At 42.3% G+C, this 19,601-nt stretch overlaps 1 protein-coding gene across 4 annotated transcripts in view; it reads right to left on the reverse strand.

The window, feature by feature from the left end:
- Window positions 1-498: 498 nt before the first annotated feature.
- Window positions 499-19,601, reverse strand: part of SLC22A3 (solute carrier family 22 member 3) — a 29,390-nt gene continuing 10,287 nt past the window's right edge. For 2 of the 4 annotated variants that reach the window (XM_058835589.1, XM_058835588.1), the window contains 9 exons: window positions 17,699-17,853; window positions 15,091-15,256; window positions 13,996-14,113; window positions 9,281-9,378; window positions 8,939-9,153; window positions 6,423-6,531; window positions 6,067-6,179; window positions 5,343-5,442; window positions 499-4,591 (listed from right to left, as the gene is read on the reverse strand). In XM_058835589.1, the coding sequence (XP_058691572.1) occupies window positions 4,534-4,591; window positions 5,343-5,442; window positions 6,067-6,179; window positions 6,423-6,531; window positions 8,939-9,153; window positions 9,281-9,378; window positions 13,996-14,113; window positions 15,091-15,256; window positions 17,699-17,853 (1,132 nt within the window). In that variant the 3' untranslated portion in view covers window positions 499-4,533. The other 2 variants (XM_058835590.1, XM_058835591.1) reach the window with 2 other exon arrangements.

Consider the following 19,601-nt stretch of genomic DNA (forward strand, 5'->3'; position numbering starts at 1 on the left):
AATTTTTTATTAGCTCTACAATGACATTTTCTTTTAAGGTCATCATTTTACAGATGTTGTGCTTCTAACATATGAAAAAATGGGAATACTTTTTATTTTCTAAGAGTTGTCTGAACCTATTGCCAATTTGATGCTACAAAACATAGAAGAATCTCACAGTACATGTCTTACATGCCTGTGAAGTTTTATTAGATATATTTAATAGCATTAAATACATGGGATGGGGAAAAAAAAGAAGCAAACACATTTGGTTTGTGTTTTTGTATTTTTTATCGTCATCGAAATACATGTGTCAGCAAAAGTATAAATGCTGCATCAATGATATAAAACAGTGAATAAAAAAACCAGCCTCACCCTGAAGTTAGTCTCTAGTAAAGACAAGAAAATAGCTATCAACAGCTACCACAAATAGTGACAATGCATCTATACATCTACATATTATAAAATTGTGTTTTCTATAGACTCATTTATTTCTTTGTATAATGTTATCTGACCACATAATTGTTAGATGTACATTTTTCTCCTCTAAAAGAAGATTGTGTACATATGTGGTTATAGGGAGCGTAAGCTTAAACTTTTTGAAATGTTTCCCAGGGAAAGCTTGACTCATGCTTGCCAAAGTGAAACAATTGCTGACTATAAACTCCTGCTCACATCCTGCTTCTCTGGCATATAAGCCAGGGAGCTCCCCACAGGCGTCTGGAGACCCCCAGCTCTGCATGGGGTCCTTCTGGCATCCCCAGGGTGTGCTGAGTCTATTCCAAGTAACTCAGCTACTTCCTGGGATTTGTCTTGTCCATTTTCCTCACTCCCAGACAAGCCAAGCTGCATGACATTTTAAAATTGTCTTTAATTTTTTTGTATGCTTGCACATGCAGAAGGGTTGTGTTGCATCCTAGGAGTTTTGGTTTGTTTTTTTCTCCCATTGCCTTAAAGAGAGATGAGAGCTAGTAAGCACAGTTAGGTGGCAGGGTGATCTCTGAAGCTTCTACATCTGGAGTCTGATTCTGGGAGATGAAATAATCTCAGGGCATTGCCTTCCTGGGCAGGAGCAGCTCTGATAAAGCAAACAGCACCCATCTGGTAAGAGGGATTCACTGAGCACAAATACCCTCCTGCATATTTTCTTTATATATCACCTTTGATCATTTAGCCAGCCAAGAGGTTTGTACAATGCTTCCCTGACAACAGGAATTCTGTGTTGCAGCTTGGACTTTGATTTGTTAAGCTATTCTGATGCGACCTCCTGAAGTCATGATTAATACCTGGCTTGGAGCTAGAGAAACCATTGGCCCTGCTCTCCTTGCCAAACTGGCTAGAAATGCCTGGATATGCCTGAGAGGCCACAAAAGTCCCACCTCATAACCCTTCAAACAGTGCCAGTTGTGATCTTTTCCTCCTTCAAGACTGTCAGTGGCAATAAAAATCTCTACTTTTTGTGGTAACCATTTGCACACACTGGATAAAGTAACCTAGCCCGTGTGGTGGCAGTGGCACATTTGACCCAAAATAGCATTTTCATCTGTTTGCTGGTCCAAGAAACCTCTTTGCCAGCAGCAAAAACACAGCTGGGTTTCTGAGGTCACATTGTTCGCGTGCCTTTGGTGATGGTACAGTGACCATTTGTCTCTTGTGTACCTCACATCTCTCACCGTGCCTCTGGAGGATGCACATGCAGGACAATTATAGCTGACAATTATAGCTTCAGGCCCTCACTGAAGAGGTGCCTCTTACTGAGTGGGCTGGTGTCAACACATGCATCTTAAGAGAACACTGCCGTGGCTTCTGAGAAGCTTGTGGGATGTCCCTGTAAGTATTAAGGGGTTTGAGGCACATATGAATTTAGAATAACTCTTTCTTAAAACAAACAGCCTGTCCTGTGGTCTGCATGCCCAGGTACATCCCACTCCATGCATATGGTGTAGCCTGGGGTTCTCCCTCACTGAAGCTCTTTGTCTGGTACCACCACCTCATCTGTCCCACAAGTGTGTAACCCCACCATTGTCAGACACTGCACTACACACCCACCACACCTCCAGGAGGCAACACAAAGTCTCACAGAGATGGAAGAATTTATCAATTTACAAAGTCCCTGTTAAGGATAAGAGTTGGCTCAGGAGCAATTACCAAATACCAAACTCCACCTGAAGCTTCTAAGCACTTCTAGCTTAGAAGTCAAAACACATGCATAGGCTTTTTTTCTGCTGCCCGTCATAAAACAAATGTTTAAGAAATTAATATATTCAGACTTCTGACACTGCCCCAAGCCATTTTATCCTCCAGAATTTATCACTTACATTATCTTTTGAGCAACACATAATGCTATGAAAGCAAAGCATAATCTAAAAAGAGGAGACAAGTCTTTGAATCTCTCATTTCTCAACGTGTTTTAGTTGTCCACAAACTGAGGAAGCTGTCAAAAGTTATTCACATTTATTTGGAAAGTTGTAGCTTTAAAATATCTCTGCAGTCTTTCTCGAGCTGCTAAAGTGTTTAAGACACCAATTAAAAAAAGAAAAATTCAAACAAAGAAGAAACACTAAATGGAAGAGGGTGGTTCAGCTCATCCAGCATTACATGGCATCACTTCACCCTGGTCCTCCAAGGTGCCTTCAGAAGGGGCTGGCTGGGCTGAGTTTTGTGGCTGTGGGCCTGCGCTTTCCACCCTGCACTGAGACACATCCAGCCAGTGCAAGCCCAGAGCCCCCAGTTCAGGGCTGGTCTCTGCCAGCCAGCCTTGGACTATTGCATTCAGCTATCCACACAAAATTGTATTGGTCTAGGAGTTTTCTCCTTATACCAGTAGCTCCAGCTTTGTGTGGTGTCTTCTAGTTTAGCTGTCTATATTGTGAGATGTTCATTTAGATTTGTATCTCTAAGTCATTACTGACTTTTCCTAAGCATACCTTTGACCTTTACCATGCCTCTGAGTAAGCTAGAAACAGCCTTGAAAGACAGGCCTTTATCACTAACTGCCTACAGTGTGCAAACATCAGGCTGGGATTATTGTTAAAGGTCCTGTTTTCCTCCAGAAGGGATGCTGATAAGAGCGGTTGCTGGGAAAAGGCAGTGAAAGTTGGGAATTGTTGGAAAGCACAGTATATTCCTCACCATAGGAAATCCTCCTGCACTCATAGGATGGTGAGACTGGAGCAGTGATCATTCATTTTCACTGACTGTAATATAGTGCTACTGATCTGTGGCATGAACCTTCCAAACTCAGTCCTGTATTTGCTTGTGCCAAAAGCTTCTTTTTAGTGAGCTTATAAGGCCCTTTACAACATCTCACTGGCTTTCTTTTATGTATTTCTCTGTTGGTAACAGGATACCTTTTGAATGCCACATCTTTTCAAGAAGTGTATTGTTCACCAGTCAGTGGCCAGGACACAATTCTTGACGAAGGTCATACAGGAGGAAGGAAAGGCACTCTGTCCTTGGAAGCTGCTTGCAGAGCCAGAGAGTTGATTCTGTTGCGTGTCAGCTTCAAAGGACCAACTAACACTTCCCTCCATAGCCAAAGCCCCTGGCTCATCCCTGCCCAAGACATCTTGGCATCTCTGTCAGCAACCCCCAGAAAATATCCCCAAGACAGAAAGATGACAGTGATAATGAACGGAAGACAGAAAGTGCAGGTCATCTTGGAAGTGGTGAGGGTGAAGGAATTCTGTTCATAGGGGTGGGCAGAGAGCATGATTTACAAAGCAAAAAACCAGTATGCTCCTGAAAGAGGTGTTTGGAAAAGCATTCAGGAGAGGAGAGCAGGCAGAAGCCCTTCCCTTGGGGATATGAGGGGTTACATGAACCCCAGCTGTGCCTGGGGAAAGGGGCAGCAGGACAACCTGTCCTGCAGAGCTAATGCCCTGTGCAGGTTATGACACCTACATAAAGCCCTGGAAAGGTGAGGAAGACTGCTTCCACATTTCAGAAAGCCATTGAACAAGGAGGGAACAGGGCTTTTTTGAAAAGGGTCCCTGTGGATGACAATCAGACCAGAGAGAGGTTCTTCTGATGCACACTGCTGACTTCCATTCCTCTAAACCAGGAAAAGAGTCACCTGATCAGTACCCAACTTCTTTAGCCATCATAACTTCTGTCGGTCCAGATACTCCAGGGGCAAAGGAGGACAGGTTAAAATAGTCGTCCTCTCCCCCTCAAGGTCATCTAAATCTTAAAAAAGTACTACCATTGAAATCCTTCCCACACAAATGTAAATCCTAACAAAACAATAAACAAATGTCTCAAATAGATAAAGAAATAAATACAAGGTCACTGGGCTGGACATTCCATACTTTTAAAGCTGTTCTGTTCTCTATGAAGAACCATAGTCTCTTCTTGCAAACAGTGTACTCAGAAAAAAAAGTATTTATTCCACATTCATAGAAAAATACACTACTTGTATTAAATGTCCTTGTGCTTAGAAGGAGAACATGAAGTTTAATCCATATTCTGCAGCAAATTTTGAAGTGGTGGCAGGTAGAGAACAAATTCCCAGTATGGGAACAAAGCTGTTAGCTCAGTGCTGTCCTTCAAAAGTCAAATATAAGAGCTGGTGTCCCGATGTTTCCCTTTCTTGCCACATTTTCCAAAATGACTGTTAAAACAGAGAGGAGCGTAAATGTGAAAAAACAGGAAAATACACTAGTTCATGTTGTAGTCCAAGCTGCAGTACTGAAACATTATTTTTTTTTGCATAGAAAATTTCCTTTCTTTAGTTTTTACATTGAATCAGGCAAAAGTTGCTAATATAATATCCAAAGCCTCCCCTTGAAATATTAATGTGTAGCACTAAATCCTCAAATTATTTTGCCAAGGTGTAAATATTCCCCACATATCTGCAGGGCAATGAAGAGTCTGGTTTGCTGTGTGTCAGGAGTGGGAAAGCTGTGCCTACAACTCTTACAGCTATAAATCCATCTCATATGTGACTTTTAAATGACTTCACAAATTGTGGGATTGCATCCATGATAAGGGGCCCTTCTTCACAGGATGCCTTGGCTGAGATAATGGCTGATTTCCTCGAGCAGAGAGTCACAGGCTATGCTTTGCAGCACCTCTCTTGTCCACTATCACTTTCTGCTCCCAGACATGCATAGGACACCTTTGTGTCTCTATGAGAAAAATACACATTTTATCACCATACATTTTTTTTAATAGCCTTCCATAGTGATACTGCAAAGTTCAGGTTTCTATTGAGGAAAAGAACACCTGCTCATAGCATCAGCCTAATTGGGAATTTACTTGGACACTGGAAAACGTCAATACTTTATGACAGTTGGTAAAGTGGGAGGAAAATATCCCCAGGAAACCTCACCCAAGTATAAGTAAGAAAATGCATCTCATACCTTGGAAGCTGCTCCACATCCTCTACTGTCTCTGGTAATGAGATTCCCTTTGTCTCTGGTAAAAGCAATACTAGGAGGCCACAGACAGCTGCAAGAATACCTATGACAGATATTGAGGAAATACAAAATAAATAAGAGCATTGTTCCCTGACTGTTGCACAGTTCACTCTGATCCTCTCTGATTTTGTAGCTGTTTACTTAAGACAAAGGGAATTCATATGTCCCTCAGAAGCAGCAGAATTTAATAATTAGATAATGTGAACACTGTAATTCTATCTATGTCTTTCCTTGAAATAATGGTAATCTTTTAAGATGTCTTTTGTCTTTCCAATTTTGTTGTCAGCTAAAGTTGTTGGTGCAAATTTCCCTTCTTATTCTATCCTTTTCATTTTGATTTTTTTCTAGTCACGTCTACCTCCTAGAAGTCTGGCTTAGCCACAGACTCCCATGCAATTACAGATCCTAGCTGTAAGGTTTCTTAGTCTTAAAGCACCTCACATAGTTTCTTTTCTGCTCCTTCAGCAGTTACCTAAGCAGACCTAAGCTCTTCCACATTGCACAAAGAAATCACATTTCACCATTTGCCATTCAGCCTCTTGCTCTGGGCATAAAGGTGGAAAGGCACTGGTCTGAGGGGGAGATAAGGCCACATACTACTTTTATCCCAAAAGAAAAGCTCTGTTAGGATATTTAAACCAAAAGTATATTGTAAATTAAATCTTACTGAAAATAATTAGAGGTAGCTCCAACCAAATGGCTGCTAGTCGGAAAAGCAGGAATGGGGCTATGATCCCACCAAGATCACACAGACTTGAACACAGGGAAACACCAAAGTTCCTGCAAAAGACAAAAAGTACCAAATATTAGGGAGGTGCTACCAAACAGAACAACCAGCAGTTTAAGGAGTAGAATGTAGACTTAGCTCCAAAATTATCTCTTCAGTATGTGGCATCCACATTAAGCAGTGTTTATTCAGCTGGGAAACTCTGGAAAAACCAAGTTTAACTAAAGGACAGTGAAAGAGGAAATGGGGAAAAGCACAGGGAACAGCATGAAGATCTCTGTGAGCTTTTGACATACCTCAGTGTTGTAGGGTACAATTCACTGTTCACTAGGTAGACAACTTCAAAAGCTATTGTGATGCTCAGTCTTCCCAGCGTGGCAACTGTTGTTTTGAGCCATGGGATATCTGTTCAGGCAAAAAGAAACACTTCTGTGTGAAGTGCTGTCACACCAGCAGAGCACTTCTGAGTGCCCCAGGCCCTGTCAGCAGAAATTGCACCAAAGGAACACTGCAAATCAGACTGAAAGACCACTGCTGTAGGTATCAATCTATGCTGGCATTTATTGCATATGAACATCATGCGAGGCTGCTTTGGAGAATTAGAAATCACTAGAGTTGATTGATTCAAGATGCTGGTGGGGCATAACAGAATGGATGGGAGAATAACCTAATAATAATAATAATAATAATAATAATAATAATAATAATAATAATAATATTTTTCCATGACCACATCCAAACTGTGCTCCAGAAAGGAGTATTTTTCTATACAGGAGAGTTATGCTGTAAGAAACAGTGTTGAGTCACCTCCCAAAGCCTTCTGACCACAAGGAAGGTACCTCTAAAGCTGCGTATAATCATAGAATCACTTAGGTTTTAAAACCACTGAATCCAGCTGTTAACCCAACCCTGCTACTCCACCACTAAGCCACATCCCTAAGTGCCACATTTACACATCTCATCAAAACCTCCAGGAAGGCTGCAGTAAAATAATTCTCCCTAGAGCAGTCCACCCACCCTTTGTAATTTTTCTAGCCACTGCACATTAGACACACTCCTAATCATGCTACTCCTCATCATCCTCCCCTCCCTTTCTACCACACCTGACACAACTGGCACAGGCTGTACCTGACACTGCCCCGCTGGCTCTGCCCAGCTCTCCCAGCTCCACTCAAGCTCTGGTGAGCAGCTACTGCCCTGAATACATCAGTGGGAAGCCCTTGTACATCAGCAGAGGTGTGGTGCTCACCCACACACAGCAGGACAGAGCTGCCCCTGTGGTTATGAGCAGCCCCTCTCTGGAGAGCTGGTGCTCTCTGGAAGTGCATCACAGGGAATGTGACAAGCACTGTCATGCTCTTGGGAGAGGACAGTCTCCTGCATGGTCTAACCATGACTAGGCACACAGGGAGGCAAGTGAAACAACAAGCCTGAACTTGGCACCAAGGGGAGCTCTGCCACTGGAGAGGACCCTGGCAGTGATTGTGTTTTTTCAAATCTTCAGTGGAAGAACAAGAAAACATTTCAGTTTTCTCTGAACCAAAAATGAGACACTTGGGTTTATTTCTCTTCCAAAACAACCAAACAAACCACCATCAAACTTCATCCCATGTTGCAAGATATTGCTTTTGCCCTGAAGAGTCCTGTTTTCAAAAACATATAAGAAAAACAAAGACTGGAAAGAACAAAACAAATCCACATCATTTCCATGGCACCCCTTCAGTCCATCAGACTCCCAAGGTGATGGTGACGTCCATGTGGATCCTCCCTCTGCCAGGGGACTCGAACTGTGTGAGCAACACAGCTGAGAGCTGCAGTTTTTTCCATCTGGATAAACAGATTTCTTTAAAACAGGACTTGGACCTCAAGTGTCCAATCTGCAAGTATCTTAATCCCAAGGCTCTCCTCTCCTACTGAGAGAAGGCTGTTGGCAGCCCTGTGATATACCTTGAGAAACTAAAACTATTTGGATGGCCAGGACTGTCCCTCACTTTGGTAGGAACAGTTCTGGGGAGGAATAAGCCTTTCTCATGTCCATTGAACTGTTGGTCCCCAGCTACGGTAAGGCAAAGCATAATCCTGTGGTTGTATACAATTCAAAGCACCTCCAAATGCCTCCCTAGGGATAAAAAAAACCAAACCCAAACCCAAACCAAAAAAACAATAAAAAACCAACAAAACAATCCCAGAAATACATGGTAGGGCAAACAATTTAAAGAAAGGAGAGAAGTTCTGGGAAGCCTTTGCACAATATGAGACCTTTTAGCTGTCCTTGAAACCAGATAAGAATGGCTTAATCAAAAGACGTATCTTTCTCCCAGCCTCTTAGCATTGTCCAAATCCCTGGAAGAGAGAGCAAGGCAACAATCTCTGTGATGCTTACCACAGCCCCTACATTGTGTTGTGATTTGCATTGTTTTATTTGTAAAGGAAAATACTACCAAGATGACTCACCAAAATCACTGATTTATTAGATCACTAAGTGTGTTCCATATCAGGGAATGCATCTTCCCGTTATGTTTGTATATTCTTCCCTTGCATTTGCCTTTAAAGAGAGGCCTTCATATACCTTTTCTCTAAGACTACTCCCAGTAGCTATGTTGTTCATAACCCATCAAAGATATGGCTATTCCATGTCCCAGGGCCATCTATGTGCAAATAAGGTGTGTTGTTCCATGACACTTGGGTGCTGCTTGTATCACCAGATGCTTTCACTTTTATCTGCAGTTCTGTGTGTCTGGCTATCCTTGCTCAGGGGAGTCTCAGAGGGAAGCCATTGACCTGCAGAGCCTGACACAGGGAAGGGAATCACCTTCTGGCAGGAAGGCAGTGATGAGACACGTGATGCTGGCCACGATGTTGCTCATGGCGAAGGGCAGGCGCCGGCCAATGCGATCAATTGTCACTATGATTAGGAAAGCAGCAGGCAGCTCCACAGCTCCTGAGATGAAGAAGTCTAGGTAGAGGTTTCCTCCAATAATTCCCAGGCGCATGACAAGCCCTTGGTAGATAAGGGCACTTGTGAACCTAAACAGCAAAGGGGGAAAAGTGTTGAGAGGCAAACAAATGATTGCAAGCAGCTGGAGAGTCACTAGGGAATCTTTCCTCAAAACCCACCTCCCAGGTAACAAGTTGGACTGACATGGGCACTCACCAGGCGTACATCAGGATGAGTGTGCTCCTCCTCATCTGGGGAGTCCTCACCAGGTCGAGAAAGGAGGGGTTGCTGACCTCCTCGTTGCTAATAGTGATCTGAGGAGACAAGTGAGCAGCAGTCAGCTGCCAGGAGTCAGGCAGACACTGGGACAGAGTTTCTGGGTAAGTACAGTGATCAGCAATATTCCAGTCCAGCGAGCAGAGGTGCTGACAAGCCAGTTTGCTGCTCACAGCACTCCGGAGCAGTGCACAGGTGTTGGAACAGCAAATAACTGGATATGGCTGTGAGCTTTCCTTAATGATGATTGAGCAAAAGTCAGTTAAAAAATCCCCAGTCTTAACTTGTGAATGGAAAAATTTTCTCCTCCTTGCTGGCTTGGATTTTCTTGGAAGGAAATAAGCAGTCGTTGTCACATCAGGGCCACTGGGCAGAATTGCCTTCTGCCAGGGGTGGCAGAGAGGAGAAGACAGGGCAAAGCAATGGGCTGAGGGGAGAAGGGACAGAGGGGCTGAGCAGCAACCTGTGGGCTTGGGAACATCACTGGTGGCACAGCTGGGCAGCAGGAAGGAAATGGGAGTAGAAGAAAGAGCAGATCTGTGACAGTGCTTGGGTGCTACAAAATATTCAACCAGTGAAATTCAGAGGGTCCTAAAATACACACACACTGTGCTGAACATGGCTTTCACTCTGAAAAAAAAAAAACAACTGGTAAGTATGAATTAATGATCTCATAGTGCCTACAAAGTATAAAAAATCTGTTCTCAGCTGCCTCCAAAACAATCACAATGAGACACTCAATGAAATTACTGGCTAGAGTAACAGAAAAGAGCAGAATTTCACACTGTCCTGTGTTTACCCATTGTAGTTCATTGCTGTAGATATTAGAGAGCCAGAATACTAGCAGGGCCAAAAAGGGATTAGTTACATTGAACGTTCGGCTGTTTTTAACTCTGGCCAGCAGTTTTTAACCATGCTGTCCAAGCCAGGTGGAAACCCTGTGTTCACGTGGTCATTTGGCAAACAAAGAAGGCACAAGGAAGATAATGCAGAGACAGTCTTAGGCAGGGACCAACCATGATACTGCCCAAGAACTGGCAGCCACAGCTGGGATTGCTATCAGCTCTCAAAGCAGCTGTGGGGAACATGGGGTTAAACATGCTGTGCCATTTTTAGGAGGATTTTAGGCAGCCTTGCTGCTTTAACTCTCCATTATTGACTCCTTCTGAGAGGGGAGGCCTAAAAGGGCAAAGAGGGGAGCAAACCCCTCTTTATTACCACAGCACCTTCTGTTCACACAGGTGCAGGGGCCCAGGCCAGAGGGGAGACAGGAGTGAAAAGACAGAGAAGCTCGAGGTAACATGCAGATCCATGAGGAGAACACAGGTAAAGCCAAAGGCATTGCCTGAGGGTCTCATCAGCTCAGCCAGGGCTGAGCCCAAAGCTTTCATCCTTCATTTGTTTTATCATGTCATAAGGTAGTACAGCTGCTTTTAGGTGAGATTTCATTGGATGTATTTACACACAACTTTTTCATATCTGACTGACACAAAGTCAGTCTTACTTACTTTGTAAGACAGAGAAACCCCACAATTGTTTGAACTTCCTTTATACTCCCTCTCACTTTTCTACTGTAACCAGAGCCAAAGGTTTTCTTCAAAGCACTGCCACTTGTGCTGCATGCCAGAGTCCTGAGTGAAGCAGGCTGAGGTTGCTGGGTTTCTGCACTGCTCTTGGACTCTCTCATAGTATGGTTATAAAGCTGCCATGTCTCTTGTTTATAAGAACAGGCTGACAGCCATCAGTTGTGACTTTGTGCAAATACGGTTTTAGATTTCCAGAGGACTAAAGATAAATTCAGCACAACTGCCACTTGTATTTTTATGTCTTAATAAAGTCAAAATAACCCCAAGCATTGCTGAGCACCCTTTTATAGATGAAGAAAAAAAGCACTATGGAGAGTCAACACTTTGCAGGGGAAAAAAATCCTCTTTTTGTCTTTTGAAGTCAAGGAGAGCTTTGCTATTCATACCAGTGCAGTCAGGAATTCAATGACAGGACCCATGTTTCCAAAGATACACTAATTGAAAACCCTGGATGAAGTTTTATAGCATCTCTCATATTTTCATGTTCCAAAAAAATTCCATATGTTTTCCCACAATTATTTTTATGTATTTAGTTCTACGCATGCTAATTCTCCATGGACCATGCAGGTTTATACATACATGGATGTATATAAAATTTACATACGTAAGTTAATGCATGCAAGAAATACATATGTCTAGATAAGTTCTATAGGGTAGAAAAAAATCTGTAGATAAAGGGACAGGTTTTGATCCAAAATTCTCTTAAGAAGCAGCTCCTAATCAAAGAGTTGCAATTCATTCTGGTTTTGGACAGAGACTAAAAATTAGAAAATTAGTTTGAAAAAACTCTCCATAATAGGATAAATATGAGCAATTGGGAAAAAAAAAGAGTTTAAAATTTACAGTTAATTTAATGAGTTCTGGTTTGGGTTGACCTATACCAGTGTTGTAATTCACAAAGCATAAGCAGCAAATGTTTATCCTTTTTCATATAAAGGTCATCTATCGTTTCTGCATGCCAGCAAAAACACAAAGCTGCAACATCCAGAGCTGTGTAAGGGACTTGGCGAGTGAAATTGATGCAGACATACTGGAAAATCTGAGCCCAAGTACATTGAGGGATAATGCCTCTCACCTCTCCCTGAGCCTCCACACCTACAGCCTGAAATTCTGGAGCTGCTTCATGAAAGAGAAGTTTGATATCAGTTAATGTGAGAAATACCCTTGATCCATTACCCATGCACTTCCTGGAGATGCTCTCTTTCCTATGTGTGTAACACAGCACAAAGGATGACAGATTTTATATTAAAAAGGTCCTGGGAACAGATCCAGCACAAATCTGGGTGTGTGGAGGTTAATCTGTTGCAGCTGTGAGTGGCTTAAGGTCATGAGCATGGATACTTTTGCAAAAAAATAAAAATACAGCTCAAAACAAAAAGCAAGGAAAGACACATCTTTCTGACATGATGCTTTGAAAATGCTGTCTGGAGAGAAAGTGGGTGTAGGAATGCAGGGCTGAATGTGGATGGGAAACTGAAGCAGCACAAACTTCCTGCTGCATTACTTGGGGAACAGCGGCACTGCCTAATTCTGACCTGGATGTGAGAATCACGCTGGTGTAAATACCTCAGCAAAAGACAATAATTCATAGAATCATAGAAGGTTTGGGCTGGAAGGGGCAATAAAGTTCCTCTAGTTCCAGCTCCTTTGCCATGGCCAGGGACACTGTCTACTAGGTCAGGTTGCTCGAAGCCTTGTCCTGGCCTTGAACACTGTCCAGGATGGGGCATTTACAGCTTCTCTGGGAAATGTGTTCCAGTGCCTCATCACTCTCACAGTGAAGATTTTCTTCTTAATATCTAATCTAAAACTGCCCTCTTTCAGTTTGAAGCTATTCCTTCTTGTTCTGTTCCTTCACACCCCTGACTGAAGTCCCCCTCCAGCTCTCTTGTAACTCCCCTTTAGGTACTGGAAGGCAGCTCTAAGGTCTCCCTGGAAACTTCATTTCCCTGGGCTGAGTGAGCCCAGCTCTCTCAGCCTTTCCTCATAGGAGAAGTGCTCCTGCCCTCTGATCATTTCACAGCCCTCCTCTGGACTTACTCCAGCAGCTCCATGTCCTTTTGTAATCTCATGAGGTTTAACAAGAGGTTTAACAGGGCAATCCCTGGTATCAACACAGGCTGGGAATGAACACACCAAGAGCAGCCGTGCCCAGAAGGACTGGGAGGTTCTGGTGGATGAAAGATGGACATGACCCAGCAATGTGCACTTGGATCCCAGAGAGCCAATTTTATCCTGGGCTGTATTCAAAGCAGTGTGGGCAGCAGGGTGAGGGAGGGGATTCTGCACCTCTGCAGAGACCCCACTTGGAGTGCTGCCTCCAGCTCTGGGGTCCCAGAACAGGAATCATGGAATGTTTTGGGTTGAAAAGGATCTTAATTATCATTCCAGTTAACCACAGCTTTTCTCACTGAACCGTAAGTCCAATGCTGCAGTAATCATGGTCTGAGAGCCAGACACTTGCTACCAGCACAGAACAAGCCAAATGCTGCAATGTCACAACAGCACTATTTGAAATGCATCAGTCCTTTCAAGTTCTGTCACGACCACTGGCCAAAGGATTGTAACACATATCCTTTGTGAATAGTGATCTCAGACAGAGCTTCCTCAGTTGTGAATTTTGCAGTGCATTTTCTCCCTTTTGGGACGAAAGCAAATTCGTACTCAAAATCCAATTTCTTTTTCTCTTAGAGTTGTGAAAGGAACTTCTAGAAGAAGAGTCAGGAAAGTACATCCTGCTATCTCCACTCACTCTGTCAGATAAAATGGCAACTTCTATGAAATTCCATTGCCCCTCAGGTCAGCTTCTGATACTTCCCACAAGTTTTTAAAGTAGTAGTGTTACAAAACGAAAACCTAATTCCTTATTTCAGCCCCTACATTTCCAGCCAGTTCACTTTTCCCATCTTGCAATTAACAAAGTAGTTGTGTGTCTGACAACAAACTGTTCTGCTGTGACTCTTCAAGTGTGTCATCCATCCCTTAAAGAGAACACATTCTAACACCACTGAACCTTCCAAAGCCTAAGAAAGCTTAGAAAAAGCCTCTAGCTCAAACATATGACTGTACCTCTGAGTAATGTGGTGAGAGAAATTTCCCATTGTGTTTTGCAATATTGCGCATGATCTTTAATGCCTTCTCTCCCTTTTTGCGTGTCAGGAGCCAACGTGGAGATTCAGGAACCACCCTGTAAGAGCAGAAGTTGTAAATAAGGCAAAAGCTTGTAACATCATAAGTCAACCTAAGTTTTTTGTCTTTTACCCTGTATTAACACAAAGCACAGATCTTTCAGACTTTGGGCCACAAAAACTCTTTGAGGACTGCTTTTCCAGTCAGCCTTCTGTAAATTATTTGATTGTAGTGGGCAAGAAAGAAGAAAGTAGACTACATCAATACCCTCCAAAGCTGAAAAATCAGAAATCTAACTGTTGTATCTGCACAATGGTTATCAAAAGTATAACCTACAAGCAAAGAAGGTTCCTGCAGAACAGCAGCAATTAAAGCCAACACTAAACACGTAGATTAACACATACAGGCAGATCAGGGAGCTTCTGGCTGCATCACTGTAAGATACACACACACAAATATATACCTCTTTTATAAACTGAACACAAAGCACTGATGGGTGTTTCAGTTTCTGCTAGCCTAGAGTTAAGATCATTCACTATTTTAAGGTTCACTGCAGACAGCGTTTAAGGAAGCAATGTTCAGGAGGAGGCTCTGTAGGTTTGTCTCTTTGGATCCATTCCACAGGACAGCTGCAATGAGACAGGTATTTACCATGGCTTGGAGCTCTGCTTTCTCATCAGCTGTACTGCCCAGCTCAGGGGACCTGAGGGCAAGGTCAGACTTTAACTAAGTACATAATGGGAGGCAGAAATGGGGTCTCATGGCTGATGGGAAAAACAAACCTCGGTCAAGTTAACCTTATAAACAGAGCAGAGTTCTGTGAAGGGCCAGTTGTGGCTGATCAGAGAGGCAAACTGTGGGCAGAAAAACTGAAGTAATGTATGTTTGTGATTCACTAAAAGGGAATTACAAATTACAAAGTCAACAATATGCAAGTATCTTCTCCCTAACCTACAACTGGAGACTTGGAGCCACAGCAGGACTCTCAAGGTGCTCAAATAGCAGTAACAATAATGACAATGACTGCAACATTACCAATAGTAGAGCAGGAAGAGGAAGTTGGGCAGTGAAATGGCCAGCTGGATCCCCTGCCAGGTGGGAATCAAGTATGCAATTCCAGGGAGAATTATAATTCCCAAGGTAAAGAATATCTGAATCACAATTCCAACAATGCGCTGATCGGAACCAACGATCTCCGTCACTGAGCAGAAACAAAGCCAAAATAAATAACACAGAAACAAGCCCAATTTGAAAAAAAACTATTAGAGGTGAAATGTAAGGAAGGCTATGCTGTATCAGGCCACAGGTCTGTCTAGCTCAGCATGCTGTCTTCAGCAGTACAGGCGTGTAACTGAGGCTGTCCAGAGCAAACATGAGTGGCATCTCCTCATCAACTCACCCACCCTTCTTCAGCCAGGGGGGTTTCTGACTGCAGAACTCAGTTTGCTACTGAGTCCCACAGGGCCACAAGAGGGGGTTGAGACTGCATCATGATCATGCTTGGTGGGAAATCCTTAGCACTCTCACTGGTGCAGTTTTGGCACAGCCAAAGGGATCCTTCAGGCAGAGGCTGCAACCAGCAGGTAATATGGACAAGGTATCTGTGGGGAAGAGAGTTTAACCATATCATGCTGGTTGCTCTGACAGTAAGGTATGATCCAGTCTGGTTTGTTTGTTTATTTATTAGGAAAGTCTTAGCTTTTGTTGTTTGGGGTTTTTTTAATCATTTGGTAGATTTTTTTATTTTGTGAATGTGTCCAATAGCTCTGAAACCTATGCTCGTTTTTCAGGCAATATCCCATGGCCATGACATCCACAACTGAGGTGATCAATGCATGAAAAAGTGTCTCCTGTTTGTTCCAAAACTGTCTCCACTACAAAACCTTCAGAGTAAAAGCAGAGAGTTTTACCCTGCTTTTTGCAGCACACAGAAAACATTTTATTTTAAATTTATTTATTAATTTATTTTTCTAAAGCAGGCACAAATTTACAAGTAACAATAATTTGTTTTGGCTGGCAATGCAGAGAAATATGATAGCATGACCATTTTTATTGACTATCCATCATGTCTGGATAGCTCAGGGGCAACTCTGTTGCCTGAAGACAGCTGATTAGCACTGCCCCCAAAAGAGCTGGATTGTATGTAGAAGCAAAGGGAGGTTATTGGGGCAGCCTGAAGCACACATCAAGAGCTTTGGAAACGTATTGATAGCAACCAACCTCCTGGTGCAAACAAGCCTATGATCTGTATATGTTTCTCAAAAGATGTTAGGCTGGAAAATACTCTGGGTGATCTCAAGAGACAAGAGTCGATCCCTGAAGAGATTTGAAAGGAATCACTCTTTCCAAGAGTTAGGCACCTTGCTTACGTCTGCAGTAATACAGTGTACCTGAGGATCTCTGAATCTTCCCCCAAAGTCAGGCAGCCTGATCTGAGCATTGAAAAGCATTCCTTTCTGTTAAAGCTTGGACATTTTAAGGAAGCCATGGGTCTGTCATAAAACATATTGCTAGTTAGAGCACTTGCCAAAGTTTCAAGATAAGATCTCAGTGTAAAATTAAGCCGTGTGCATGAAAGTAAGAGGAAAAGCAGCTTCTGGTCCTTTCACTGGATCTTGGACAGGAGCTGCTCAGCAGTGTAACAGCCCAGAAAAACAAGGTTCTTCTTGGCTTTAGATGCTAAGAGGGCTAGACTGGTATGTTTGCACATTCATCACCACAGTACTCCCAGGTCCCCTTGTAAGTGTTTATGTCTGGTTGTAATTCACTCCCATTCATCTAAATTCCACTAGGAATTTTAAACACTTGTCACCGGCCTCATAGACAACAGCAATGATACAAGCTTTTGCCCTATATAACAATATTATAACTATGTTTTGGTTTATAACAATAGATCACCAAATGGCTGGTTTTATTTTTAAGTAAATCTGACATCCCATCTCTTTCAGGATGCCTTCCTCAATGTCTGGCCTTTTCATTTTTTATTACTGCCTTACTGAACCTGGCAGCCATTCAAGACACCACAACAATATCCCCTCCTTGTCAGAAGGAAGCTTGCTATGCAAGGAGCTTCATTGCTATAGACTATATACAGACTGATAAATTATAATCTACCAAAGATTCTGTATCCCTGCAGTTTTGATGTGATTTATAACAAAACTTACCTTTCTTTTCCCTTTTCAGGAAAATATTAATCCTAATATGGACCCTGGTGCCCAGCCTGACACTATGAAAAGTGTCCCAGCTAAAGAATGAAAGCAGCCAGCCAAGCTGTCCTCCCAGTGGTGAGAAGCAGCTAACTCCTCTGAGCATCTGTGGAAGACATTCAGACTCTGCCAAAATAAACCACGTCCCTGTTTCTGTATCCAGTTTATTTGGGGCTTGCTCTGTAGATTTTTATCATCTTGGTGATCTTCTGCATAATAACAAAGCCTTTATATATGAATGATCCATTCCTTCACCTCTTAGTCATTGGAAGACAAATGCATTAACTAGGATGGACTTGGGTTACTCTTTGTTTGCTGACTCCAGTGCTTTGTTCCCAAGAAAAAATTTTATGACAAGTAAATGCAGCCAGAGCCTTTGTCCTCCAAAAATCCCTCACTTTCCCTAACCAAGACAAAAAGAAGGTAACAGCTCTCACCAATCACGTAGCATGTCATCCAGGTTCCCTTGCCAAACATGCCTTGGAGAAAACGGAAGATCAAAAATACAGTAAAATTTGGTGAAAATGCCACTATGATACCACATATCCCAACCCCAAGGCAGGAGAGCAGGTAGATGAGGATTCTGCCATATCTGTTGAAAAAGGAAAAGAAAGTGGAAATCATGAAAAGACACAAAGACTTTTCTTTTTCCCCCAACATTTCATTTTAATCCTAGATCTGACAGTGCCTTTTTGAGATCAGCTCTTTCCCAAAAGGTGGCTCTCTGAAACTTTGTAGTATTGGCCCTTGGGATACAGAACTCTTTTCTCTGTGGTAGGTATCACTGTCTTTACATCACTAATTTCAAAACTTGTGATGTCCTCACCAACCCCCATTTTGTTTTAGAAAACAAAATATCTTTTTGTACCTAAACTACGGCCCATATGTTCCAGCTCAGGTCTTTAATTTGATCAGGTTTTTGATAAAGGTAATTTTTGCTGGGAATTTCTGTTTCCACAAATCAGTGTTTTAATAATAATTACAGCCAGTTCTGTGAAAGTAATTTCTGCTTGAATTACTCTATGTGATTTTATTATTTATTATAGGCTTGGTTTAAGTTTAAATCTCTTCTTTTCAAAATGTGCCTAATGTATTCAGGAGTTTCACTTTCCAACAAGAAACATAATTATGTGCCCAAGGTAAGCCATAATTTTTAAAAAAATGTTCCAGTAGTTTCATGGAATTGTGTCTTTGGAGCGCAACTAGATATTTTCTCTGTTCTTGTTGTTTTAAGAAGAAACTGTGAAAAATTATGTGGCTGTTTATATTACCATATAGTATTTTCAACAGCATTTGTTTGTTCATTTTGTTCAAAGGGTTTAATGAAAAGAATTAATGCAGGACAAAACCCAAGAAATTTTCAGTCAGATCCATTCTTTTGAGCACTCAAAAAGAGACAAGAGTGAAATTATCTGGTTGCAGCACATTCCCCCAGTTCTGTCAAAACATTCACAGCTGTACAGTAGTTTCGTTAGGCTTACTACACAAGCACTCCTAGATGTATTGTTTTATTTTAATAATTGGCTGTAATATCTCTGCTCTTTCACAGTTTTGTAGTGCTAGTATCACAATTGCCTGGCCAGACACTGAGCAGAGATATCTTAAGTTAGTCTGTGCCATGGCTTTTTTTTTCCTTGCTTTTTCCCTTATTATTATATCCCTTGGAAAGACGAGGTTTTCCTTGGAATTGCTTTTGTTTGCTGATTCAAAATTTTCTACCTGAGATGCCATTACAGATAAGTTTGCCTATGAAGAAATCATACTCTAAGTTATTATTGTTACTACAGATATGAAAGAAAATATAAACCAGGCAGAAAGTAATTTACAAACTGAATAAAATGGTCTGTCATTGAAACCCTCAGTGGTGCTCTCAGCCAATGGACAGGTTGACTACTGTTAAATAGCAGCACAAAGCACAAACTAGGCTCTCTTCTTCACTTCCAGAGCAAGGTAGAGCTTGTGGGAACTCCCCACTCTGGAGCAGGTTAGCTACTCAAGCCTGAATATCACCCACACCTTTTCACAGAATCACAGAATGGGTGAGGTTGAGAGGGACCTTCCCTTGGTTTCATCCAGCTCACACAGGGCTGAGGACTGGTTGGCAGGAGCTATGACCTCGGAGGTAAGCATGAGTGCAGCCTGTGAATGGAGAGAGTTATCACACTGAGCCCCTTCCTTCTTTCCTCAGGTAACAGCTTTCTTCATCAATGGTGCCTATTGAACATCCTTCAGTAAACATCAGTCAGAAAGCTCCTCTGAATGCTTCCCTTTTTGTTTCTGTGTCCTTCTGCCCTTCCTGGATCCAGATGTGCACAGAAAACTTTGGAAACCACAAGAAAA

This window comes from Poecile atricapillus, chromosome 3 (genome assembly GCF_030490865.1).
Source record: "Poecile atricapillus isolate bPoeAtr1 chromosome 3, bPoeAtr1.hap1, whole genome shotgun sequence".
Lineage (NCBI taxonomy): Eukaryota > Metazoa > Chordata > Aves > Passeriformes > Paridae > Poecile > Poecile atricapillus.